The sequence below is a fragment of the Moschus berezovskii genome, chromosome 17 (genome assembly GCF_049115385.1).
Source record: "Moschus berezovskii isolate FMDL1 chromosome 17, NW_MosBer_1.0, whole genome shotgun sequence".
Classification (NCBI taxonomy): domain Eukaryota; kingdom Metazoa; phylum Chordata; class Mammalia; order Artiodactyla; family Moschidae; genus Moschus; species Moschus berezovskii.
Genome location: NC_142476.1, coordinates 29,233,828 through 29,261,165, shown reverse-complemented (window position 1 = coordinate 29,261,165; position 27,338 = coordinate 29,233,828). Strand labels below are relative to the sequence as shown.

Below are 27,338 nucleotides of genomic sequence, written 5' to 3'. Positions count from 1 at the left end.
AAACAAATACGAGAAACCCATATAAAGAAAGCTAGGCAGTGAGTCACGGAAATGGAAGGCCAGTTTGCCTTAATAGCAGCACCTTAATTTTCCTGTTACTTTGAGGGTAGTCAGACCTGGACTTTTGTGCTAAAATAGATGTATGTTCCGTAACATAAGCGCCTCGAGGATAATTGGAAAATTGGGACTTCTGAGGTTAGAGTGTGGAATAGAAATGGGCTCCATAATGATCTTGTGTGCCCTGAGACATTTTGTTCAATGAAATATGGCAGCTTCCCAGGACAAGAAGATTGAGAAATGTTAGCATCCCATTACTGAGAGATAGTAATGAGTCTGTAGAATCTCATTTTTTTTTTTTCATCTTTAAGGTCAGACTAGCATGACTGATCTAGGTGGGCTTCTATTCCAGCCTCCTGGAAAGGAGAGATGAACTCCCACCTCTTGTTCCCTGCCTGTCTTGTTGTTCAGTGGTTCTCTATTCAATGTTGCCGTACTTAGAGGCTGTAGCTGTGCAAAGGCCTCCTCCCTCCATCTCCCTCTTCCCTGGGGGCTTGGATTCAGGTATATTTCTTTGTCCGGTGCAGAGAGATGATGTGTGGAAGGAGAGAAGACGTATTCTCCTTCAAACAGAGCTGCATAATATCTCTCCTGCCACCACAGTCCCTGCTTAAGTGACTCTTTGGGGTGACTCTGTCCCTGCTGGTGTCCCAGACAGGAAAGGCATGGAGATGCCTTCTCAACCTTGCTGGGGCTCCTTTTGCTTTTCTTATTTGCCCATCCTTAACTCATTGCCCCAGACACACTGCTGAATGTGTTCTTGGCCATCGCTGTGGACAATCTGGCCAATGCCCAGGAGTTGACCAAGGTGAGCCTTGTTCTCCAGGGATCTAATGGTTCTCTGGGTCATTGGGTGCCCACTAGGCTTTGGGGCTACCTCCAGAAGCCTGCACTGCCTGGCTCAGACATGCAGGAAAGGCCCCTTCTGGGAGCTCATGGACACCTGGAGAGCTACACATGTCCATGAAGGGGGAGCCTGGTTCACTTTCACTGAGTTTGCTGAGCCTTTGACCAGATGGGGTCTCTCATTGGATACTGAAGATGATCACTTAGTCACTGCAGACTCTTAAAGATAGCCTTTGCAGGCTTGTGACTTGGAAAATAGAGAAAACACCAGAGTCTTGGATTTAAGTTCCACCTCAGCTCCTGTGACCTGTGGCTGTGTGACCTCAATCATGTGCCTTCACCCTTCTGGGTTTGAGGGTGAGAGGCTCCAGGACTGTGGCTATTGGGATATTCCAGTGCTCACTTCTTCTTGGGGGAAGTTTCCATGAATTTCAAAGAAGCCAGATACCATATTTCTCAAAGAACAGTTCCTTTCTTTCCTCTGAGTCATGTCTTCAGGGGTAGAGACAATACAGTTGCAGTGGGATGGTCTAGGGAGATGAGTGAAACCTTCTCCCCGCATAATACAACTTTGGTTTAAGGCAAAATCCATAGCATCCTAGTGATGTTTATGAGCTTTTGCCATGTATTCCTTGAGGGTTATCTGCTCTTTGCATTTTCAAGGATCTTCTTACCTGCAGACAGGGTAAGCTCTAGTAGCTGAAAATCTGGCTGTGAGTCACACATCTGTCACTTACTGGCCCTTTTAGCTTAGACTTGACCCCTGGTCTCTATTAGTGTTGCTTCCTTCGTCTGTAAAAAAGGTAATGCTATATCTGCCTTGCATACCTCTCAGGAGGACAGCAAGGATCAAGCAAAAGGACATGTATAAAAACCAGAGCAGTCTTTGAAAACGTATGTATTCTTAGTAGCGCTAGTCATTTTACCTGAACCGGGTTTCCGTGATGTCATCACATAGAAAGTCATTTATAAGCTGGAGTGTGGGTGAGGAGCTGAGGTCCCTGCCCAAGCACCAGGGTAGGGGTCACTTAGCTGTGCAGGGAAGAGGGTATGATGAGGATTGTGGTGTTCATCTCAGGGGCTCTGCCTGGAAGGTCCTTCTCCATTATTTCTGGACACTGCAGAGCATCCGAGAAGTGTCAACTCTGGCCTCTGACCTCTACAGCCCTGGCCACCTCCACCGAGGGCTGGGGTTTGGGGTAGACTTTCAGGTCTCTCCTGAGGAAACATGGGGGCCTGTGGGGCAGGATGGGGGCCAGAACAGCTGGCTGCCCAGGGCTGTGGAGGCTGCTGTCTCAGGAGGCCTGACTGCGGGTTGCTGGAGGTCTGTGAGCCAACCTGACCTCACTCTGCCTGTTTCACCTCTTGCTCTGCTTTCCTCGCTTCTCCAGGTCTCCAGAAGCTCCCTCAGCCCTTCTGGGCAGGGCCGAGGAAGCTACTCTCCTTCATGGGGATCCCAGACAACGCCATCTCTACTTTGTGTCTAGGATGAACAAGAAGAAGAGGAGGCCTTCAACCAGAAGCATGCGCTGCAGAAGGCCAAGGAGGTCAGCCCGATGTCTGCTCCCAACATGCCCTCCATCGAGTGAGTCGCTGTCCCCGCGTCACAGACCCCAGGGCTCCTGTGTCGACAGCCCAGGGCTCAGCTCCACAGCTGTTGACCCTTGGAGGGAGTCTGCTCTGTGCCAGGAAGCGTCCTGTGAATACAGTACTGAGCAAGACAGGGTCAGGGTCTCTTTTTTTTCACAGAACATTTATTTCATTGAGCAAGATAGCTGATAAATGCACAGAAATAATTTTGGATAAAGTAAGTAAAACAGGGTACTAAGGCAGAGGAATAGGAACTGGGTACAGTACCTCTGCGCAATTTGGGAGGAGTTCTCTGAAGCGAGGATGTTTAAGCAGAGACCAAACTGTAGAAGGTGGTTGTGTGATGTTATGAAGATGGAACAATCCCAGCAAGGCCCCGGTGTGGCTGGTGTGGAGGGAGCAAGCGGAAAGAGAGGGAGGTATGGCCGGGGGGTTCCTAAAGGCTCAAGTGAAGGACTTCGCTTTTGTTCTGGCTACAACTGTAGCAGGCTCTAGAGGGGAAGGATGGGTAGGACTTGATTCATACTTGAAAAGGTCACTCTGCTCTGTGGAGAGTGGACTGAAGGGGCCCAGACTAGAGGCGGGAAGGCAGAGATGGGCTATTCGAGTAAAGCAGTGAGAGCTGGCGGTGGTTTCGACCATGGCAGTAGCAACAGAGGAGATGAGACTTCATCTCATTCAGTCTGTATTTGGAGGAAGAACCAACAGGATGAGCTGATGGAATAAATGTGATGGAAGTGGAGATGAAAAAAAAGGAGAAGCAAACATTTCTCCCAGATTTTAAGGTTTGATGCCTGTGTAACTGGAGAGGTGGTGGTGGTATTTACAGCCACCTGAAGATGGAAATCCAGTGTTCCTTTTGATGGCATTAAATTTGAGATGCATATGAGACGAGCAAGTGAAGATGTCAAATGGGCTGTTGGCCACGTGAGTCTGAAGCTCAGAAGCCAGGGTTAGAAATAAGGATTGGGGGGAGCATTTGCATTTGGATGGCGTTTAGGCTGTCATCCCAGGGAGAGGTGGGCTGAGAGGCTGAGGCCAGAGGCCAGAGAGCACCCTGTGTTCAAGGAGAAACCCACGAGGCCAGCAGGTGAGCAGGGTGTCCTAGGGACATGGGGAAGAACACGCTTCTGGAAGGAGGAGGCGGATAGAGGAGCTCAGGACTACTGAAAGATCACGGAGGATGAGGACAGAAAAGGGAGCGTTGAATTTGGCAAAATGAACGCTGTTGGTGAACTTCACGAGAGCCATTTAAGTGGTGCAGTGGGAACGAAATCCAGTTGGAGTGGATTAGAGAGAGAATGGGGGGTGATACATTAGAGCAGGCAGTGTAGATTCTCTTTGAGGATCCAGCCCAACCCTGTAGCTGTTGGTGGAACTAGCAGACCGTAGGGCCCTTTGGGCGGCTGTCCTCTGCGTGGCTCTGGGGGAGGGCCTTGGGGGAGAGGCTGAGAAGTGACCACAGAACCACTGAATTCCTGTTGGGGCTTCTGGACCCACATGAGGACTGCGTGAGGGGCCCTGGGGTATGGCTGGGGAGGGTCTGAGGCACCTGGCAGCTGGACCCAGACCCTGTCATCTGTTAACTTGAAACTGATCAGCAAGGAGCGCTTCCCTTCCCAGAGCACATGTGACAGGCTCTGAGTGTCCTCGGCCTCGCCTCGTAGGGACATTCCAGAGTTATGTGGGGGTCCCTCCCCTGCATGGCTGTGCCCATCTCACCTTTCGAAACTGAAGGAAGGCCTGGCCTCTGGGCCGTTCCTCTGTGAGTGAGAAAAAAATCTCGCTCCAAAATTCGTTGAAGATCGATGAAGATGAAACGACTCCTTCTTCCCTAGAATTTTCTCTGAGCCGTGAGCAGTTTCTACCCCACTTTCCCTGCACTCATGAGTTTGGGCTAAGAATAAATACACACAGGTATCCAAACATGCTGGTGGGTGGAGCTGGCTGCCACTTTAGGAGTGGGTGGTTCTATTTCCTGAGATGAGGAAATCTGGAGGAGGAGTGGGTTTGGAGATATGAGGGGGAAGCTTGGCCCAGCGTGGAAGCTCACTATTTATGGAAGGAATGAATGAGATGCTGGTAGGCACAGGTCCGTAGGGCGTGAGCTGTGTGCGTGTCCGGGCACAGTGAGGTGGGAGGAGTGCTGTCACCATCCCGGGTGAGTAGAGATACAGGCTTTGGGTGTGATGAGTGTGCTGCTGGCTGACCAACAGAGTGTGTTTGGACATGCAGGCCAAGACCCCTGATTTCCGGACTATAGTATGATTGAGTGCAAATGTGGCACCTATGACATTATTACAAACCAAAAAGCCTGAGGGCTGGACATAGCTCTGTCCCTTGTGCTGTGACCTTAGAGTGAGAACCTCTCAGCATCTCAGAGTCCCTGTTTCTCCGTCTTTGAAATGAAGACTACCAGCCACCCATCCTGGTCCCCATGGTCCTTGCAGGGTGTGTGTGAGGTCACATGCGTGTGAATTGGGGAGCTGCTTCTCTGTGTGATTGTAGGAAGGTTGAAGATGTACTAATGGTTGTGATGGGATGTGAATCTGGATCTTTGTACGTGCAAGTGGAGAAATGAAGTTTGAAGTGTGGATCTGATTTGTGCGGAAATGAGAGGGTGGTTTTCTCTTTGGCCTGGCCTCTGTGTGCGTGTGTATGTGTGCACACACACTTGTGAGCATGCAGAGAATTCTTCCACGTATTTACACTGTTCCACACATGCTTCTGGAGGGCCAGTGTGTGACAACTTGAGAATTTGCAAATAGCTGATGTAAGTGTTAATCGCTTAGTCGTGTCCCACTCTTTCCGACTCCATGGACTGTAGCCTGCGAGGGTCATCATCTGTCCATGGAATTCTCCAGGCAAGAAGACTGGAGTGGGTTGCCATTTCCTTCTCCAGGGGATCTTCCTGACCCAGGCATCAAACCCAGGTCTCCTGCACAGCTGCAGAGCTCTCACTGCGGAGCTGGCGGAAGGTGCTTTTCCTGGTGGGTGTGCGTGCTGCCTGTCTAGAGCGTGTGCCTCTCTTTCTCTGTGCTGCCGTGCCTCTTGGCACGGCTGCCCCGTGTGCATGGCAGCCACCAATGCTGAGGGGTACAGGGGACCTAGTCACAGGCATCTCCACAGCCTTGGCCACATCCATCCTGTGCCCTGGGCCTCTCCAGGCTCAGACCAGCTGCCTCTGCTCCCCCTGCCCACTGTGGACCGGGCTGCTCTGCGGACGTGGACGTGGCGGTCGAGTGGCACTAGTTTGCCTGTGTGTTTTCCACAGGTGGATGTCAGTTTCATCAGGGAAGGAGCCACATTTGCCAGCCTCCCAGGTCCTGGCAGGATCCGTTGGGCCAGACTGGGTTTGTCACCCCAGGAACTGGGGCAGGCTCATTCCACAAGTGTCCCAGACACGTCTTTCTCTACCTGAACACTGACCCTGCGCTGACAGCTTCATTTCCTGTTTGCCTTTGTGGGTGACGTCCTCACCCCACCATTGACTTTCCCTTGACCTTGTGGTCGAAAGGACATAGCACTTGTGTGTGTGCAGAAGAGATTTTTCCCTGCACAAGGCCAGGAAGGGTAATGCTTGCTTTACCCAGCTGAATAGACAGAGTCCAAGGCCTTCGGCCAGGGCCACCACGGTGCACACGTGCGGGGGGCACCACTCCCATCCTGAGGTGTGTGGATGGCAGCCCATACAGCAGTGGCCCTGCCTTTGGTCACGGGCCGATGGTGTGCACGCTAGAGCATCTGTTCCCTGCATGTTGTGTGAGATGGGAGGGATGAGCCAGGGAGTCATACCTTTGTGAACATCCTGGATGTGATCAGGGGGAAATGAACTTCATCCAGGTTTCCAGGGTTTCCAGAATAGGTCTCTGAAGGACACTTAGGTGAAACGTGAGTGCCAGCAGGGCTTGATGACTGAACGTCCGAAGCGTCTATGAATTGATGGACCCTGTGTGTGCCTGCATGTTCGGTTCAATACATTAGATCCGTGTGTTTGCACACAGCAAGGAGCCAAGGCCAGTCCCTTGGAGAGTTGACGGTTGGGCGTGTGCGGAGGGAAGCAGGCACCGAGGGGATTCTGTGCCTCTCCCTGGAGATCGACTGGTGGCCGTGGGGCTGGCGGGGCCGAGAGGTGGCGGTGAACTGAACCTGTCCGTTTTTCTTCCCCAGAAGAGACAGAAGGAGAAGACACCACATGTCGCTGTGGGAGCCTCGCAGCAGCCACCTGTATGTGTGTACTGGTCTGCGTGTTTGTGAGTGGTCACGTGTGGGTGCGGGGACACCGTGTCTTTGTCCTGGCCGGGGTCAGCGTGGCACCGGGCGTGCACGCGTTGGTGTGGGCCGTGGCGGGTGCGTGTGCGTTCTGCGCACACGGTCTGTGGATCTGCCCCTCCGCACCATTCACCGTGTGCCCCTCAGTGTGCGTCTCAGGTATGTGACCCCGTGTGTAGTTTGCTCTTCCGTGTGGCCTGTGAGTGGATGTGTGTCGGCATGGGTTGTTTGTGCCAGTGGGGTGCCTTTCATGCAGGCGCTTGTGGACAGCTCGCGTGGGCCCCTGTGAGGATGCACGTGGGCACCTATGAGCATCCCGTGCACGGGCTCTAGAGGTGCGCCCATGGGCGCATGGGGGTGCCGGTGCAGGCCTCCACCCTCCACCCCCTGTGGAAGCCCACCTTGAGTCACGTTTGTGTGTTCCTGCTGCCATGTGAATGGTCAGCTAGGCCTCCAAGCTGAACTGTTCGGCGGTGGTTTTGAGTATGAGCTGCTCATGGTCCCTGAACATAGAGACCCTTGGATTTTATCAGTGGTTCTGGAAGAGACCCCACCGCATCGCTGCGAGGGTCATGCCCACACTTGTTATAACATGGGTATGCTCCCTGCTGTTGTCAGTCACCCTTTAATAGGACCTGCCCTTGTACTTCTCAGCCTTAGCTCTGCCAGGCTGGCATGGGAAAGGGAAAGAGAGGGAGAGGAGGAGGAAGAAAGGCCTCTGACCTTGAACTAAGGGCCATTGGCGTGCACAGAGCGAGTCCAGGTTGATGCCCTGAAAGCAAAGGGGAGCGGAGAGTGAAGAAACTTCGTACTACTGTCTGCAGGCCCTGGCCACCGGGACTCGATCCTGGGCTGCCCTCGCCCCTCCTCAGCTACTTCAGGGCAGGGATCAGAGCGGGAGACCCCACAAAGCTGGGGCACCGGTCCAACCACCCGCTCGGCCCCTCGCATTTTTCTGTGCTTCCTGTCTGCAGGTCCTGGGCTCTCCCGTTTGCCCCCCCACCGTGTGTTTCCCCCCGACCCCGTGCCCTGGCTGCCACGGGCTGGTCTGGGCCCCTGTGGCCGCCCTCCCCGGCCCTTGGCCGGCCGTTCTGACCTCGCCCTCGCCTTCTCCCCTTTGCCAGGAGGGAGCGGAGGCGCCGACATCACATGTCCGTGTGGGAGCAGCGAACCAGCCAGCTGAGGAGGCACATGCAGATGTCCAGCCAGGAGGCCCTCAACAAGGAGGAGGCCCCACCCATGAACCCCCTCAACCCGCTGAGCCCCCTCAACCCACTCAATGCGCACCCCAGCCTCTACCGGAGGCCCCGGGCCATTGAGGGGCTGGCCCTGGGCCTGGGGCTGGAAAAGTGTGAGGAGGAGCGCGCCAGCCGCGGGGCGTCCCTCAAGGGGGACAGAGGGGACCTGGCGAGCTCCCTGGACAGCCAGAGGAGCCCCCTGGCCCTGGGCACACGGGAGCCGCCCTGGCTGGCCCGGCCCTGTCACGGGAACTGCGACCCCACCCAGCCGGAGGCAGGCGGAGGGGAGACGGTGGTGACCTTCGAGGACCGGGCCCGGCACAGGCAGAGCCAGCGGCGCAGCCGGCACCGCCGTGTGAGGACCGAGGGCAGGGAGCCCTCCTCCGCCTCCGGGAGCAGGTCCGCCAGCCAGGAGCGGAGTCTGGACGAAGCTGTGCCCGGCGAGGGGGAGAGGGACCGCGAGCCCAGGGCCGGCCATGGGGGCAAGGAACCCATGATCCAGGAGGAAGAGCGAGGGCGATGCCAGGACTTACGGAGGTAAATGCCACATAGGAGCGCCCTGGAGACGGGTAGTGTGGCCCCCGTTAGGGGTGCTTCAGTGTAAGCCTTTCTGAACCTATTTCCCCTTCTGTGTACTGCACCTTTTATGAGGTGCCTGTCAACACAATAGCAGGTAAATTCAACATAGGACCCCCCGGAGACAAGTAGTGCGGCCTGCGTTGGGGGTGCTTCAGTGTAAGCCTTTCTGAACCTCAGTTTCCCCTTTTGTATACTGCACCTTTTACGAAGTATGTGCCAATACAGTAGCAGTGAGATCTGTTCCCTGGAAACCGGGGCATCCCCTGTTGGGAGTGGGGAGGGCGTGATGGGCAGGAGTAGGTCAATGGATGCTGCCCCGGTGGACCTCAGCTCCTCTGCCTGGTGAGGGGGGAGACAGCGGGTGCCACGTGTTCTCCAGCAGGGCCGCACGGACTCCCCTCACCTTTCCCTCTTGCCAGGCACAGCAGCCGTTTCAGAATCGCTTCCCAGTGTGAGCAGCAGCTGTCTTCTCCTCTGTCCTCACAGGACCAACAGTCTGATGGTGCCCAGAGGTTCCGGGCTGGCAGGGGCCCTGGATGAGGCTGACACACCCCTTGTCCCGCCCCAGCCAGAGCTGGAAGTGGGGAAGGACGCGGCCCTGACGGAGCAGGAGCCGGAGGGCAGCAGTGAGCAGGCTCTGCTGGGGGACGTGCAGCTGGACATGGGCCGGGTCAGCCAGAGCGAGCCCGACCTCTCCTGCGTCACGGCCAACACGGACAAGGCCACCACCGAAAGCACCAGCGTCACTGTCGCCATCCCTGACGTGGGCCCGCTGGTGGACTCGACCGTGGTGCACAGTGAGGACGCAGGGCCCGCCCCTCCCCCGACACCTCCCACACCCCCCGGGGCTGGGGGAGACATGGTTCTGGAGCCACCTCAGGAAAGCTGCAAGGAAAACCCCACCAGTGGGATGGAATCCTTCCTCAACATATGAAAGAATAGCAGCAGTTTCAGCCCCGTTTGCAAGAGAACTAAGCTAGAATTTTCTCAGTCTTAAGTTTTACCCATAAAATGTCGTTCAGCCCGTGGCCCCCCTAGAGTCTTCAGAGAGATCACATGCGATTCTGTACCCCTTTGTCTGTTCAGCTACTTAATTTATCTTGTGGATATCTGATGGCATATTCTCTGGGCCGCCCCTCCCCAGGTGCTCGGCCACCTGATAAGTTAGGGGACCTTTGCTGGCAGGAGGGCCCATGTTGGCCCTGGTTCTGCTCAACGTGTGGCCTCCAAAAACCCTCTCTCTCTCGAGGCCTCAGTTTGTCATCTGTGAAGTGAGAGCGTTGAACCAGATGACCTCTGAGACCTTCCTCTGTGCTATCATTTCTTGAATCTTTTATTGACTCTCTTTCTCCCAGGAGCTTTTAGTCACAGTTTCTCTCACAGTTCCCGGAGGTGGTGGATACTCATCTGTGAGACCTTAAAGGGAAACACAGCGCAAAAGCACTTACCCCGTACCCGTCCGTGCCCCGATCCTACACCCATGTCTACATACCCCCACCACCGTCTGTCCCCTAGGCACTGAATTGTGACCACAGGATTCCGCTCTTGCTTTTTTCCTCCCAAGTTTTTTTCTTTTCACAAAACAGCCCTCTCTCCCTGTTTTTCTTTCTCTCGCTGCTCTGTCTCCATTTCTTCACCTTCTCAAAGTGAAACACATCTCAAAGGATTCTTCGGAATGCCGGTACTACTTTATAATCTCACACGTCCAGTAACCCCTGCTGTCTTGTTCAATTTCATGCTCTAATAAGGAAGTGTTTTTGGACCCTCTTTTATGAGGGTCGTAGTAGTGTATGTCTCATAAAAGAGGGTTGGACTTCCCTGGTGGCTCAGGGAAGAACCTGCCTGCAACGCAGGAGACCTGGGTTCCATCCCTGGGTGGAGAAGATCCCCTGGAGTAGGGGATGGCAGCCCACTCCAGTATTCTTGCCTGCAGAATTCCATGGACAGAGGAGCCTGGCAGGCTAGCTACAGTCCATGGGGTCACAAAGAGTCAGACACGACTGAGCAGCTGACACACACTCTTATGAGACACAATATTAAAAACGTTTGACTCTCTTCTGTTCTCATTCTGGGGCTAGTCCCTGACCTTGGTCGTACATAAGAGCGAGTTATCAGAGGGGTTTTGGACGCTTTGGATGACTTGCCTTTTGGAAGGACCTGGAAGGGTCAGGACTTTGGAGGTCTGCTACTTACACAGGGCTCCAGGGCAGAACCATTCACCGAATGGGAATGTGGGAGAGGTGCCCCTGCCCCGCTCTGATGGCCTCGTCCTCTCTGCCACTCACCCCGCACCGGGCCTTCCACGTGCACACTGAGAGTAGAGGCCCCGCATCCCCACTTGGTCTGTGCTGCTTCATCCTCTCAATCCTGGGAGAAGTCATAGACCCATCTTCGCATGAATATTGCATTCTCATTTCTGCATTAATCAGGACTGGAACAAGAACAGCCAGATGGGCAGCCACAGACAGAGTCATGGCTTCTTAAAATCTTCCACTGCAGTGTGGTTTCATTGAAAGGAGACAGAATTTTGAATTGGGAATGTATACCAGGTGTATGGGGCTTCCCTGGTAGCTCAGCTGGTTAAGAATCTGCCTGCAATGCGGGAGACCCCAGTTCGATTTCTGGGTTAGGAAGATTCCCTGTGGAAGGGACAGGCTACCCACTCTGGTATTCTTGGGCTTCCCTGATGGCTCAGATGGTAAAGAATTCACCTGCAATGCAGGAGACCTGGGTTCAATCCCTGGGTTGGGAAGATCCCCTGAAGAGGACATGGCAACCCACTCTAATATTTTTGCCTGGAGAATCCCCATGGACAAGGAGCCTGGTGGGCTACAGTCCATGGGGTCACAAAGAATCCTCCACGACTGAGACAGTAAGCACAGCACCAGCTGTATGAGCTTAGGATAGGTCCTTGAATTCCCCGAACTTCAGTTTTCCCACCTGTAGAAGGGGAATAATAATATATGCCCTTCCGGTGTACCAACGTGAAAAATGCCCTAAGTATAGAAGACTCTTGAGAGTCCCTTGTACCGCAAGGAGATCCCACCAGTCCATTCTAAGGGAGATCAATCCTGGGTGTTCATTGGAAGGACTGATGCTAAAGCTGAAACTGTAATACTTTGGCCACCTCATGCGACGAGTTGACTCACTGGAAAAGACTCTGATGCTGGGAAAGGTTGCGGGTGGGAGGATAAGGGGACGACCGAGAATGAGATGGCTGGATGGTATCACCGACTCTGTGGACATGAGTTTGAGTGAACTCCGGGAGTTGGTGATGGATAGGGAGGCCTGGCGTGCTGTGATTCATGGGGTCGCGGAGAGTCGGACGCGACTGAGCAACTGAACTGAACTGAACTGAAATATATACAAAGAATCCAGATTTTAGATAGAGGTAACTTTGTAAACTTTACAACAGAAACAACCATTCTTTTTTACCTAGGGAAATATGATTGTTATTTATATGGCACAAAAGGCTCTTCCACCTGAAATTAGGGCAGGGGTAAGGCTAGGAAGAGAGCCTGGGTTTCACTCAGTGTAATTTAACAGACACCCTGACTTTCACAGGCACCTTTCTGGGCCTAGCTCCCTCTCCCACCTTCTCGTCCCATCCCCAGTGGAAAATAAAGGGCACCATTCTGCATGTAGCAAGGTTTTTTAAGAGTTCCATGTGTTCTTCTTGCAGTCAGCAACAAGACTGATGGAGAAGCCAGTCCCTTGAAAGAGGCAGAGATCAGAGAGGATGAGGAGGAGGTAGAGAAGAAGCAGAAGGAGAAGCGTGAGACAGGCAAAGCCATGGTGCCCCACAGCTCGATGTTCATCTTCAGCACCACCAACCCGTAAGACACCCTCCATTGCCACCTCCCTTTGGTGCTGGAGGTTTTGAGCCAAGATTTGAGCCAGGGCAGGGTGATGGGAAGGAGGGATGAGGGTTCGTCTTCCTCCTGAGCCTTCCTGGTGGAATATGGCCGGATATCTGAACGCCTCCGGGGTGCTCACTAGTTGAGGTGGGTCATGGAATTAATGAGCAGCCTCTGAGCTCTGTGTCCGTAGTGTAAAGAGTCATTTAAGATAGAAGAACATGAGAAATGTCAGAGGAAAGGACCCTTCATCTACTCTGTGGTTAGTAGGTTGCGGGGGAGGTTGGGAAGGGAGGATATCTACTTGGGATGTGTCACCAAATATTCCAGAGGTGGATCAAGCTGAGAATAGGAAGCCTAGGATAACTGGATCATCCACTGGCTGCCCTGCACATCAGTTGTGAAGTGGGTGTGTTCCTCAGAGCAGAGTCAGGGCTGTGAGATGGGGTGGGCAAGTAAGAATCTGGAAGGGTAGATTCAGGAAAGACGGGATGTTGAAAGAGAAGCCGCCTTCTGCCCAGGAAGTGAGCAAGATGTATACATAGACCAGCTTCGGGGTCTCAGAGGGCAAGAAGGCTTTCAGTGACCCTGTGGGCAGTATTCCGGCACGGCCCTGGGAAGGAAGGAACCTGGGCTAAGAGATGTCAGGCCAACCGAGGCCAGGATGCAGTCAGTCTATGGAACAGTCACTTTGATCGGAATACCCGTGGCTCGGGAAAACCAGTTGCTGCTTTCATCAGGAATCTTAGAACCAAGGTCTGTTTTTATGTTTCTGGGTTCTTAGATTTCCTTGCTCTGCTCCAGTCTCTGTACGGTGGGGGAGCAGACACTGAGGCACAGTGGAAGGCAACGTGTAGCCACCCAAGCGTGTGTCTTTTGATGCTGGCTGCTGCTCCCCACGGTAGCTCAGACGCGCACGCAGATAAAGTATCTTGGCTTGCATACTGCAGCCTCTAACCAATCTGATTACTTTCCCCCACTGGGGCTTTAAATCAAGGGTGGTGCCTGAGAAATTAAATTGCTCTCCCCACAGCTTCCTCTGGCCAAGGCCTGGCTGTCTGGAGAAGGCTGATGTGTATGGGGGTGGGGCGGAAGGATGGGATGGGAGGGAAGCAGGGCTGGCTCAGTGGGCTCATCTGCTGCCCGCAGGATCCGCAGGGCCTGCCACTACATTGTGAATCTGCGCTACTTCGAGATGTGCATCCTCCTGGTGATCGCAGCCAGCAGCATCGCCCTGGCGGCCGAGGACCCCGTCCTGACCAACTCAGAGCGCAACAAAGTGCGTGCACGGGGGCTGTTTGCCAACCTCCATGGTACCCCGGTGCTCCCCACTCCCAGAGCCTACCATTCCAACATTAGAGTGAACTAAAGAAGCTTTCTGGAGGACGGGACAGGCTTAAGAAATTGCCCAGTCCTGTTCCTCGGGGCAAAGTAGGAACCATTTCAATACCAACCCCCACCCCAACCCTAACTGCCCAACCATACTGCTTACCTTTATGCTCAGCGGTAGGGTCTTACCCCGAGAGCCAGCCAGGGCTTTGAAAGGGGCTTCCATGGTTGCTCAGTGGTAAAGAATTCTGCCAATGCAGGAGATGCGGGTTCAGTTCCTGGGTCGGGAAGATCCCTTGGATCAGGAGATGACAATCCACTCCAGTATTCTTGCCTGGGAAATCCCCATGGATGGAGGAGCCTGGCAGGCTACACTCCATTGGGTCAGAAAGAGTTGAGCCCAACTGACTGACTGAACCACAACTGCCGCCATCCATGGGTTGGATGTGGGGTCTGACCTAGGGGCACGGGTAAAGTTGGAGCCCTACTGCTCTGCGTGGGGAGTGAAATAACTTGTGGAGGCCCAGGATGGACATCAGGAGGGATGAGGGGGTGGGGAGGATTGGAACTGACAAGGATCCCAGCAGGGGAGAAATCTGTGGGGCAATTCAGACCCAAGATATTAAGTTCTGACCACAAGAAGGGAAAGGCCGAGGACTGGCCACCAGATCAAGTGGCCCCAGCAGCATCCATGGTTCCTCTCCTCCCTTCTTCAATTAGCAGTTATAACTCTGAGCTTCTGTTCTGACCTTGAAATGAGCAGGCCTCAGGGTAGGTATGTAGGAGAGCTTGTGTTTGAGGAGTGTATGTAGCCTGATGGTCTGCACTATGTGTCCTGCAGGTGCTGAGGTATTTTGACTATGTGTTCACTGGTGTGTTCACCTTTGAGATGGTTATAAAGGTAAGAGCCACTGGAGCACACTGGAGCACACCTGGTCTCTGGGGCTGGAGGGGTTACTTGTCTATACCTCTAGGACAGTGCCTTACCCCAGGGCTGTCACCTCCTGGCCAATGACAGAGCCTCAGTAAGGCCTCTGCTGACCCCTCCTCCGGCCTCAGATCCTGGCGAGGTCTGTCATGGCAGGACGTGATCACTTGGCTCTCCTTAGACTGGCACAGGCCTGTGGGCATGGCCTGGGGAGGAGTCAGGTCTCTCCTAGGCAGGCAGTGGGAGTCCCACAGGCGTGCGCACAGGAAGTGCGTCCCTCATCGCACTTCCTGGTTTGCGCCAGTGTCCCGGCCAAGGCTTAGGTAGGGATGAATCTTCCTGGCCTTGTATAGTTCCAGCCGTACTCACCACCCTCCACTCTGTTCCCTGCCAGCCTCCCAACCTGCATTTCTATCTTGTTCCCAGCCTCACCCATCTGGAATTGTTCCCATCTGTGCATATACTTGGTGTTCTGAGCCACTAATGAAAGGGAGGGCTGGTGGGGTGCTGGGAGCCAAGGAGTCTAAGGGAACCCTGGTGACTCTGAAAAGGGCCTCGGGCCTCACAGTTCAGTGGAGAGAGCCCGTGGGGCCTGTTCCTCCTGATCTTTGGATCCTCGTGTGGGGTTGGGTTAGAGGCAGTGGCAGTGGAGACACTGCCGTGGGGAGCCCAGAGCTCAGGGCCCGAATGATCAGCACCTTGGGACTCATCGGTGGCTGTTCCCACCCTTCTCCTACAGATGATAGACCAGGGCTTGATTCTGCAGGACGGCTCCTACTTCCGAGACCTGTGGAACATCCTGGATTTCGTGGTGGTGGTTGGTGCGTTGGTGGCCTTTGCTCTGGCGTAAGTAACTCTTTTTCCCATCCGTTTTCCTTCCCTCCTCCTTTCCTGAGACTGACTGGTCTGAGGGCTTCTCCAGAGCTCGTTCACTCAGTGGTGCCAGCGAATACTGCCCTGGGAGTCTGCTTCCCAGTTGCCCCTCAACAGGGCTCCCAAGAGCCTTACAGCTTCAGCTAACCTGCCCCGAATGAGTAGGACTGGCGAATGGAGAGCAGGGCAAGACTCTAGGGAGAAGTCAAAGGCCCTGCTGTTCCTCCCTTCGAGTTGAGATGAATGAGCCTGGACAGCACTCACCTGTGTTCCCTCATGGATTCAGGGCGAGACCAGGGACGACTGGTGTATCCTTGCATTTTTAATTCTGTCAATAAAGGATCCACTTGAAAGAAAAATGAGGCAGGTAGAACAGAGTTGGGGACCACAGAATCCTGGGCATGGGGAGATTCTCTGCTCATGAGCAGGGGTCCCCCAGAGCTGTTCCAGGGACTTAAGAACCATGTTAATGTGTGAAACTCCTGAAGGAAAGACTTTTGCAACCTTCCTTGGTAGCATACTTAGGAAAACAGTCTTAAACCATCCAGGTAGCTAACTATGTTCCTTACATTAGGGGATTTTTTTTTTTTTTTGAACATTGATTCAGGAAAGGACTCTCCTAACCCTCCAGGGTATAGCTAGGAAGTAGGCATATTGTCAGCGCCTTTTCCTTCAGCTGGTGGGTAAAGAGCCCCAGAAGATGAATGACAGCCTTCTGGGCTCTGTCTGGACCTTGTTCCACTGTCAGAGCAGCTTTGCCCTCTCCCAGTGGGGCAGTGGAATTCCCTCCAGCCTCTCTGAGTACAAGAGAAAAACCGAGTCTTCTAGGCAAGACGAGCTGCACAGTGTGATGGGGCACAAGGGAAGCCCGTGGGACCTGCTGTCGTTGATGGCAGCTGCAAAAGGGAAGGAACAAGGCATCTCCATAGTCTTGACCTCCTGGTCCAAGTGGTCAAATTTGGATCATCCATTCTACCCTCTCCCCAGACACTGCCAGCTTTCATCCCTATCCATTCTGGCAGAGAAAGAAATGGGAGAAGAGTTAAGAATGTTCCTCAAGTGACTGAAATTGGGGAGCACTCTGTCTGTAGGAGAGATGAAAGGTCCCCAGGTGTGCTAAGAATTTGAGACCTCCCAGAACCTGGAAGTAGACTGTGTCCATTGCTGCCCCAGCCAGGGGGGACCCTCCAAAGGAGAACCAGGCTGAATGTGACTTGTGACCCTGAGCTGAGCTGGTCATCAGGACAATTCCAGTGTTCCTTGTTCTTATGTGCACCAGTGTATTAACCCCATTAGAGTCACATGGAGTCACTCATGCCCTTCACAAGGAAGAAAAAGATTGAAGACAGGAGGAAAAGGGGACGACAGAGAATGAGATGGTTGGATGGCATCACTGACTTGATGGCCATGAGTTTTTGAGCTAGCTCCAAGAGTTGGTGACGGACAGGGAAGCCTGGCATGCTGCAGTCCATGGGGTTGCAAAGAGTTAGACAAGATTGTGTGACTGAACTGAACTGTTCCCAAGGAGATGTCACGAAAGTATTTTCCCAACAATCTGGTCCCTGTGTGGACTGTCAGAGCAAGATTAAAATAAAGTCAACTCTGGCTCTGCTAAGGGGACTCCTAGCTCCTCTTCCTCCTCCTTCATGGAAAAAATTATCAAAGACTGCCTTTGTCCTAAGGAGATCTGCTGTTTTTGTTAGAGATAAATCTTACCCCTCAGTTTTTAAAGTCAATCTCCCATCTCATTTTACCAGTTCATTTGTGTACATTATCCATCATATTGTTCTCTCTTGTTTTGATCTCGGTAAAAATAGGTTTTCGCTCTGAAGAAATAAGGGACAGAGAGAAGCATATAGAAAGGAGGTCACCCCATCTTGAAGAACAGAGTTCACTGGGGTCCCAGAGTGGGAGGAAGGGGATGGGCTGTGGAGTCAGGAAGGCCCAGCTCCTCCACTTACCAGCTTCATGGCCTAGAGCAACATAGCAAGGTATTAACCCGTTTAACTTTCGTTTCTCATCTCTGACAAGGGAACAGAATGATGTGTTTCAAGCACTTAGCCCAGGGCCTGACCCAAAGTGATCAGTAAATGTGAATTCCCTCCCTTATGCTTCCATTCTTCATCACAGTGAATGCGCAGCAAAATACATTGCTGCATAACAGATGCAAATAGTTGAAGATGAGCACCAGTCGGCTTCCCAGATTTGGCTGTTGTCCTCACACACCTGGTCTGTGTTGGTGCCACTGGGGAGGAGGTGTGTTTAAAGGAAGGCTTTCTGCATGCCAGCCTCGTGTCCGCAGTGCAGCAGTTTCTCCTCCGATCCAGAGCAGTGACGATGGGCTGGAGGGCTGTCATCCGTCTTGTTCTTTCTCTCTGCCTCTTTGAAACATGGCGGTGGTAGCTTTGGTGCTGGCGGCAGGGGGAAGCCTTAACAGCCCCGGAGCTGAAGCCTCTCTGTTGGTCCTCAGACCAGGTACAGTGCAGGGGACCCCAGGATTCCTCTGGTTCTGGAATCCACACGTATGTGATGGATTGAGCCTTTTGATCCATCACTTGCTTTTAGTGATGTCACTTCTCAAATTTTTTTTCATTTCTCTCCAAAGTATAAATGGAACTTGCTCATCCTTCTCCATCCACACTCTCTCTTTTATTAGCCTCCTTCTAAGCTTGCCATGAATAACTCCTCTCCCCTTTCTCCTGCTTATGGGACACTCCCCATCTCCTCTGGCCTTCATCACGCTTGCTGGGATCCAGGTAATGCTGTCTCTTGCTTGTGTGCTCGCTCTTCCTAATTCTGTTCCCTCCCTTTCCTCATTAAGGGCCCAGAGAATTCAGCTATCTCATCATTTCAGTAGGGCTAGCCAGAGTTTCCCCTGCCAGCAGAGTGAGGGCCTCGTCTGGGTAGTTGACATTGAAATAAGTCCTGTGCATGGCGGGGTCAGGGGCTCAGGCCAAAAGGCTTGTCAAGGACCTCCCTCCCTGTGAATACAGCTTTCATTGTCATTTCCCATATTTTTTGCCCTAGGAATGTCCACTATTCACATAACATTACTCCTGCCCTCTCTGGCTCCCCCCTTGAAATTGAACCTCACCATACTAAGGCTTCTGCAAAGGCTCAATTTGAGCAGAACCGATGGTGATTGCCATGGTAACAGCTTCCCATGGCTCCTCAGAAGTCAGAAGTGAATTGGTGTCCCTTCCACTACTGGCAGCCAGAGCCTTCTCAGAACCCAGCCCAAGTTCCAAGAGCAACACCCCGAACCAAGGGGAGAGAATGCCCCCTAGCTGAATTCTCAGAGAGAGCTGAGCCCTTCTACAGCAGAGGTCTGCACCTGTTGCCATGTATGTTTTCTGGAAGCATATATGCTGTTTCTGAAGTGGCCGAAGAGGAATCTGTCTTCTCTGTAGCCACGCACATCAAGTGAAGGGATTCTTTATAATGTAAACTCGACAAATTCCACATGGGGACTTTATTGACTTTTGTGGAGGAGGGGACAGGGGTTTATTTTCTGCATGTGGGCGTAGCAGGGGACAAGAAAATAAACGGAAAGATACCTGTGATAGCACCTTTTCCGTTCTTCCCCATCCACTTTTACATTATAAAGCATTTATAAAAACACTCAGGTCTCCCTCCCTAAGCTGGGTAACCTGTGTAGAGGCGGGAGGGCTTCTGGCAGAGTGTGGCTGCCTCATCCCACTGCCCTCACAGTGCCCCGCTTTCTTGGCCATGTGAAGACAGAGTGTTTGCCGACTATAAATGTCCTGACTGCCGTTTCCTCCCTGTGGTTTCAAGAAAAGTCTGGTGAATGACTAGGTCTCTGAAGCCATTCTCTTCTTTTCTTTTTGTATTTGAAAAAGAGGGTTTCTGTTTTTGCTTTTCTTTCCTGTTTGATGGTTATTGTCCACCAAAAGACCGGAAACCGCTTTTCCCAGTCTTCTCACACCTTGTTGCCATCGCTTCTGCTTCCCATCTTGCTGGGTGGGAAAGTAGAGATGGCTCCAGCCTTGGCATTTCTGGGTATCTGCACATTGGGCCCCTCACTTTGGGGCACCATGCCCAGAGTCAGCTGCCTTGTAGGGAGGTCTTGTGTCCACTATGCCGGTTGAGTTCATGAGCCTTGTGGGATCCTGCCCAGTGATGGCGCTGCTGTCTGGCCCCCAGGCTTCCTGTCATCCGTGTTCAGCGAAGGGCTTCCTGGGCAGGCGGTGGGTGTGGCCACCTCTCAGGAGTGACCGCAGGGGAGGACGGGAAGGCTGTGATCCTGCGCTCCAGCCTGGGTGCCTCCCTCTCCCCCTTGTCATTGCTATTGCTCTACAGCATGTTGCTTGACCAGCTCAAGTCAAATCACCAAGCGAGCTGTCCTGGGTTGGATTCTAAATAGTAAGTCTGAGGCTTATGATGGCTTCTCAACACAGTTTAAAAATGACCAGAATTCTGCTCCCACCTCCTCCCAGATATAGGTCTGTACATCAGTCAGAGTCATGCAGGCTCATGAGCAGCTGAAAGCTTCCCATTACCATTTTCCATCATAGCAGGGCATGAGGTGAGGTCAGGACTTCCTGGCATGCAGAGGCTCTGGATCACAGCCGTACTTGGCCTTTCATTATTCAGTGCTTAGCCAGGAAAGTAAAACATGAGTCAATCTGCCTCTTGATGCCAGAAGGAATGGAATTCCCACATTAGCTTTTATTACATTCTTTTCATTGAAGTATGTCACTTTCTGACACTTGACCCTCTGCCCTAGTCTCTCAGATGGATAAGGTCTTTTGAATGCATTCACCAGCCACAGCAGCAGAGCTGGTTCTGAATTTGTTCAACGAAATATACAAGCACAGACCATTTTAGACTTGAAAATGGCACTCTGGTTCTGGTTTTGCGTTTGAGGTTTTGTGTTTGTGAAGGTGGGAACGTGCACACATGAGAAAGGAGTGACTGTTTAGAACTGAAATGCTGGTACGTGCTCACACTTGGCAGAGCTTGGTAACCATAGAACTGACATTTCACCTCACACCTGCCTGGCCCTTCCTCCTGTCCTTTGCAGTCTGCCGTGTCTAAGGCAGTCCTCTCCAACCTCAAGCTTTGCCTTCGGGGCTTGTTTCTTGACAGCCCTCATTCTTTTAACTGTGAAAGGGATGTCTCCCACAGGAAGCTATGACTACACATTAATCTTGGAGGAGGGAGAAAGGTGGACAAAGTCCTGCTCCACGCCAGGAAGACCCATTTACCATTGAGCCAGACAGTTCATCCAGTTCCACTGCTCTGTGGAAGAGACTGAAGGATTAAAATTAAATTTAGCCATCAGGTAGCCCATTAACTGTGGATTTAGGATGTCGGCTGAGTTGGAATTGGAAATTTCCAGCCGTGAACAGATAGAAGGATGTCGTTGCTTGAGACTCCAGCCTTAGGAGTCACCTCGAGAGTGACTTTATCTGACTTTGTGCCCCAACAGGGACTCTGAAGATGATTAATGACCATGGGCTATTGGGGGTCCCACTGCTATATTTTATACCCTGGCAGCCTTGCGTACTGGGTTGGGGAGGAAAAAAGGAGGGTCGTGGTGTTAGCACATGGAGGAAGTGTCTGAAAGAAGGAGGTAAGTTCCCAGTCTACCTGCTCTTAAGCCTCAGCATGCCTGTTTTTTAATGAACACTGGAAAATGCATTGTCTTTTACAAGTGCTGTTGGTGCTGCTGGGGAACCCTCTGTAGAATGTGTGCTTAGGGACTTTTATCATATGGAGACAGCGAGTGTGAACACCTAAATATCGCTGTTTATTAGCAAGCATAAATTGGAGAGTTGGTTGTTTGTAAACAGGATCTCAGCTTGTGGTCACAAAACCAACCAAAATGAAATGGTCCAATCCACATGATACCCAACAGTTTGACTAACCAGTCTCTGGTCCCAGAGCACCCAGCACAAGAAAGTGAGGCTTCACAGCTATGGGAAGAGCCCACTTCTGCAGGATTAGTGGAAACTCATCACAGTGCCCTCCATATTTAAAAGTAGGTTTTAGAGTAATTTGGGTCAGAAGATTTCATGATGAGACTTGGAAAGTATCAGCTCAGATCATGTGACCTGCCAGTCATCTGCTTCATCCACACCCATAGAGGCACAGCCTAGCATTATGAATTAGTCTCCAGCTGAGGGAGTGTATGGGCTGGACTTTAGCTGGCACCAGTGCCTTTGTAGAAAGATCAACAGATGAGGTGTCTTTGGGTATGTTCAGATTATGAAGACTAAGAAGCTAGATAGATCAGGCCACTGTTCATCAGCATGAATAACAAAATTGCTAGGCAAGCCTTTGGTGGTGCCAGTGGTAAAGAACCCACCTGCCAATACAAGAGACATCAGAGACATGGGTTCAATCCCTGGGTTGGGAAGATCACCTGGAGGAAGACATGGCAACTCACTCCAGTATCTTGCCTGGAAAATCCCATGGACAGAGGAGCCTGGTGGGCTACAGTCCATGGGTCGCGAGAGTCGGACATGACAGAAACGACCTAATACACACGCAGATGCTTCGCTATCTCTTGCTGCTTCCCAGTGCTTAGACAGAAATACCTTCCATCGAGAGTATAGTGCTGGTGTTTTGCAAAGGAGAAAGTTTACAATGGCAATAATCATTGTGCACAGGGGGCCCACTGAGGTCCATATACCAGAAGAAAAAAGCTTTGCACTAACCACTTAGTGTAGAGCTAGTGCTCTGCTCACAGAACAAAGAAATATGGCAGAGTCCCAAAGGATTTAGAGCCCTGGGTGAACCCAAGAAATGCTGAGGTATGGGTCAGGAAGGAAAATAATCCCCAAGTGGCAGTAGCTGGTCAGTGACAAGGTCAAAGTGCTGGATTTAGATGCCTCACAAGACCTAGCCTTGCCATTGAGTACCAAAGAGTTCTGTTTCCAGAGGCAGGTGTGGCCAATGCAAAGGGGCACCTTCTTCCTCACTTCCATGGGGCTTTAGAATTTTTAAAGTGCTTTCACACTTTTTATTTCATTCGTCACTCTACAGTCCTGTTTCACAGTTGAAAAATGGATTGCCTGAGGTTTGACTAGTTTGACTCATTTGAGTAATAACAGCAAAACCGATTCTTAAACAACTGATAATTTTGATTTCGAGTTCAGGGCTTTCTGCATTACATTAAGCTCCCTTCTACCTCTTAGAAGATAGTTCTAAGTAGTTCTACTTCGTTCCAAGCCATGAACCTCTGTAAAGTCAAAGTCGTGGCTTGGTATGGATTTCTCCTCATTCCACAGATCCTGTCTCTGCCTGGAAACAGACAAGACCTGGTAGACCAGATGGAGAAAGCATTCCTGACCTTGTCCATCTTGCTGTTTCATCTGTATCTTTTTCTTCCCATGAACCCTTACAGGCCCTAGACTGATGAAGGATACTAGGATAGATGGCTCAGTATTTGAGCTCATGAACTGCTGATTTCTTTTGCTGTTTCCTTCTTTGGTTAAAACCCTCCATTGGTTCCTATGTGAAAAGGCATTGTAACATCGTAAATCGTAACACCGTAAATAAGAGCCTAGGTTTCAGAGTCAGGTGTTAAATAAGCTTAGCATTCTTAATTATTAACCCACCTTTGCTCTCTGAACTACTTGCTCATCTGTAAGTAGAAATGAAAAATAACTATTTTGGTCTTGTGAGAATTAAGGTAAAATATATTATGTCCAGTATAGTGCCAAATACTTTGTATTATATTAGTTAGGAGTTATTATTGACTATTTAATAATAGTCCAGACACTTTAGGAAGGTTCAGGGTTTCTCACAGCATAACCCCACTGCTCCCCTTACATTCCAGTACTCTGTCCATTCCCCTAACGCAAGAGATTCCTTAAAATCCCATTACTGTTCCCTGCTGGGCTCAGGGGAGGGCAGAGGACCATTCCACTTAAAAGACGGAGGGGCTCTTCAGAACCCGGTGTTCTGGCTGTCTCCCCCACCCCCAAGCACCCTCCTATGAAAGAAGAGTCAGTTCCTAGCAGAAATCAATTTAAGTCCTTTGAGAAAGTATGTTGCGGGGAGGGCAGTGAAGCTGGAAAGCAAGATTACGGTGAATGATGAGTGATTACACATGGAAAATCTGGAGGGCAGCTTGACAGTTGAGCTGGAAAATTCTCATCTTTTACTGATGAGACAAAAGAGAAACGTGGCAGTTATTTTCTGGAGAGCAGCCAGGAACTTAACAAATAAGTAGGAAATATAGTAAATGGGGAAATGGGGAGCCTGACTGAGCCCCTATTAAAGTGGAGCCAGTACATCCTCACATATGAAATTATCTTCACATTACAGTCAATTTTTAAAACTGAGAAAATTTCACTAATTAGCTAGGCAGTGTAAAAAAAATTCTGATTATACATCTAGTAGCAAAGACTAGCAAAGTGTTATCAAATGATTATATTTAGATGATCTGTAAAAAGCCCATGAATTTTTTTCTAAAACAATATGCCTCAGTTGAAGTACTTGAAGAGGTTGTCCTCTTAGTTTGATAAAGCCTTCCCTTGCAATCTTGTTGACTTGGATAATGGCTTAAATGATTCTTTTATGCAAGGATTTGGGAGAGACAGTTTGGCCTGGCCCATGTGTAAGTTTATGATATACTTTAATTAATGGGGCTACATTGTTGATTGACACTTTTCCTGACTCTGTGGCTTCATTAGCAAGTATTCCTTTCATTTCAATGAAAATTTTCAAACTGTACTGGAATGTATCTTAACAAAACTGAGAACGCAAGCTTTTTCACAGCCATTCAAGAGCATAGCTTTTCAGTGGCTCCTCTGCAGTGAGAGACCTGTGTGAAAAATGTGCAGAGCAATGACTGATCTTCATTTGACTTTTGGCCTGTGTCTAATACTAGCCCTGGCTCCACTCTGTGGGAGTCAGAATGGGACAGGTAGCCCTCCAGCCAGGACTTGGGCAGTCACAGTCAGCTGTAAAGATCAGAGTGCACTGTTGAAGAACTCCACTTCCCAAAACAAGGGACACACAAGCACACTGGTCAGAGATCCCCTTTGTCCATAGCATGATATTTTACTAAGACCTTGGGATAGTATTAATTGTAGACAGCAAATTCTGCACTTTATCTGAGTGTGTGAGAGGAATAAAAATTATTGAACCTTCCTTCACACGATGGGTATCTGTGAAAATGAACCCATTTAGACTCTACTGGATCTAAAGTTCTTGGGGTTAAAGTCCTGAGCTAAGAGAAAGATGAAAGCCTGGACCCCCTGCCCATCCGTTGGTCCCACTCTTCTCTCCCTTCAGGGATATGGGAGATTCTCCTTTAGCTTCTCCTCAAGATGCATGCAGCCTAGGAAAGAGATGGTGACCCATGTAGCTGTTTTGGTAGAATTTTCAATCAAATGATTCTATTTTTCCCACAGCATTTAGCTTGCAGTTTTACCTTCATTTGCTTGCTTGTTTATTTGAGACCTGTATTCTCTCCTAGATTAGGTGAGCTCCAGGAGGGCAGGGACCTCATTTGTTTTGTTCACAACCATGTAGGCAGTACTTAGGATAGTGCCAAACATTTATTAAAGACTCCATCAGTGCTGTCGAGTGAGTGGATTAGAGGTATATTTGGCTGACCTACCACGTGTCCAGTCTCGTGCATGAGAAGACACTGTTACAACTCAGGAGAAGACATTACCTCTGCCTTCTGAGAAGTTGGAGATTATCACGTGAGAGATTTAAGGTTTTATAAGGCCTTGGGGTTTAATTCTCAAACAACCATTCATTTGACATTTACAGTGAAAAGTAATATACTTTCCAAAATGGGGCCATTCCCTGAATAAAATCGTCACTAGAAGTCTTTGCTTGTGGCATATGATGGTGTAACACAGGTTTATGGTACATAAAAATATTAAAGGAAGAAAAAGTACCCTTCACAGCGGACTGTCAACCAAGAAGCAAAGACTGAATTCTAGGCACTTCTCCATAGCAGCAGGCCTGTTCACCCGTGGCGCTGGGGCTCACTCACTGAGATCTTATGCAAGGCACATCTTCCCCAGGCTGCAGTTTTGTTTGCAGTTAAGAGGATTTCAGGGATCTCTTCCAGCTCTAGAATTTGGTGAGCCATTTGACAGAGCCTGGAACTGAAACCTGCTGGCGCAGAAGCTAGTGGTGCAGAACGAGAGCTCGGAACGTCACGCAGACTTGGGTTCAAGTCCCAGCTCACCCTGCCAGTGCTGAGCGTTCAACCTCTCAGCATCTGATCTATGAAACAGAGACAATAATACTTTTGTCCTAAAGTGATTCAGATGTCCAAATAAAGAGTTGCACTAAAAGTGCTTAACACTGACTCTGGCCAAGGATAAATATTAAAGTTAGTCCTCATATCTCATATGCTTTCTATTCATGCTTTCCATCTTTATTTGTGGCATTGTTAAACCCCACCCCAGAGCAGGGGTGATTTGTCTTCCAGCTGCACAGTAAATAGCTCCCAAAGGACAGGCGGTCACTTAATTTATCAAAAGGCATCTCTCTGTGTGACATCAGGACCTTGATAGACAGTGCCTTCCCCTATAATTCAAGGTGGATTTGTGATGTGGCCCTTCTGTGCTTTTGAGAGATGTCAGAGTAGCCCTCTCCTGGACATTGCGTGTCCCTCTCCAAATGAAATCCTTCGTAAACATAAATATGCCACGATGCCTTGAAACACCTTTCCCAAGACATAGTTTCTGGCCCAGAGTAGGCATTTTTCCTCTAGTCTGATATCTTATACATTCATTGGAAACAGAGTTTGACTGAAGACTACTAAGGAAGAGGACGTGAAAGCCTACATTTAGAAAACTTCAGTTCAGCAAGGCTCCATGGAATAATGTACAACTCGGGGAATGCCATCTAGTTAGAGGCAGCGTCACTAATGCCTGCAGAGGGTCTTAGCCTTTCCAGGGTAGAGAGGTGGGTATGGAGCCGCGGTGAGCTGGCCCTTCCTTTCACAAATCGTGTGGACTCTGCAAGTGCCAAGGCTGTAAGCGGGATCACCCGGGTCTGGACTTCTCCAATTTCCCATCACCCTAAATTCTCCTTTCTCCCTGCAGTTTACTGACTGTCTCCCTTCTCTCCATTCCCCGCCCCTCTTGTTTTTTTTTTAAACTGCTTTCTGCTTGGATCCTCCATAGGAATGCTTTGGGGTAAATATTTTTTTCTTCAGTTTTCTTTGAAGTGAAAAAGTACAGGGAGTGGGGAGGAGGAGGGAGAATGTGTGATTGGGAGGTAAGGAGCTGACTCACTGAGAAAGTAGTGGTGAGTTTATGTGAGTGGTGTGTTCTCATTGACATCTAAGAAAACCGAAACTAGGAGTCACCAAGCTTTCTTGGGAAATGATCATTCTTACTGGTTTGGATGTGTATTGGGGCTTTTATGTTGCCTTCTTAGATAGTTAGATTGGCCAACCTAATAAAGTAAAAGAATTTATCGAATAGACAAAACCCATGGATGCAAAAGACCATTGATATCAATGTGATACTTTTGGGTTATCTACATTCAGATCTACAGTTGAGTAAAAGTGACTTATAGGTCATGGATTATAACCATTTAAGAGCATCTCAAAATATACATTCGAGCCAGTCAGTATTCCATTAAATGTCTTCCTACCTTGCCTTGTATGAAAGAATAGATGGCCTTTGATCTTCCTGTTCGGGAGGATGGGTATGGCAGGGAAGACAGGGTGGAAAACAGGCAGAAGCCTTGGAGTTTCCATCTGATGTTCTAGATGGATCCCATTTCTTCAGATTGTCGGTGTCATGGTAATCTGGGCCA

The 27,338-nt window shown here is 50.6% G+C and overlaps 1 protein-coding gene across 1 annotated transcript in view; it reads left to right on the top strand.

The window, feature by feature from the left end:
- LOC129551056 (voltage-dependent R-type calcium channel subunit alpha-1E) overlaps positions 1 to 27,338 on the top strand; it is a 328,009-nt gene that overhangs the window by 262,130 nt on the left and 38,541 nt on the right. Inside the window, 8 exon segments of the mRNA XM_088844921.1 lie at positions 798 to 865; positions 2,391 to 2,506; positions 7,890 to 8,540; positions 9,069 to 9,379; positions 12,265 to 12,418; positions 13,589 to 13,718; positions 14,610 to 14,669; positions 15,436 to 15,542. Of these exon segments, the coding sequence (XP_088701047.1) occupies positions 798 to 865; positions 2,391 to 2,506; positions 7,890 to 8,540; positions 9,069 to 9,379; positions 12,265 to 12,418; positions 13,589 to 13,718; positions 14,610 to 14,669; positions 15,436 to 15,542 (1,597 nt within the window).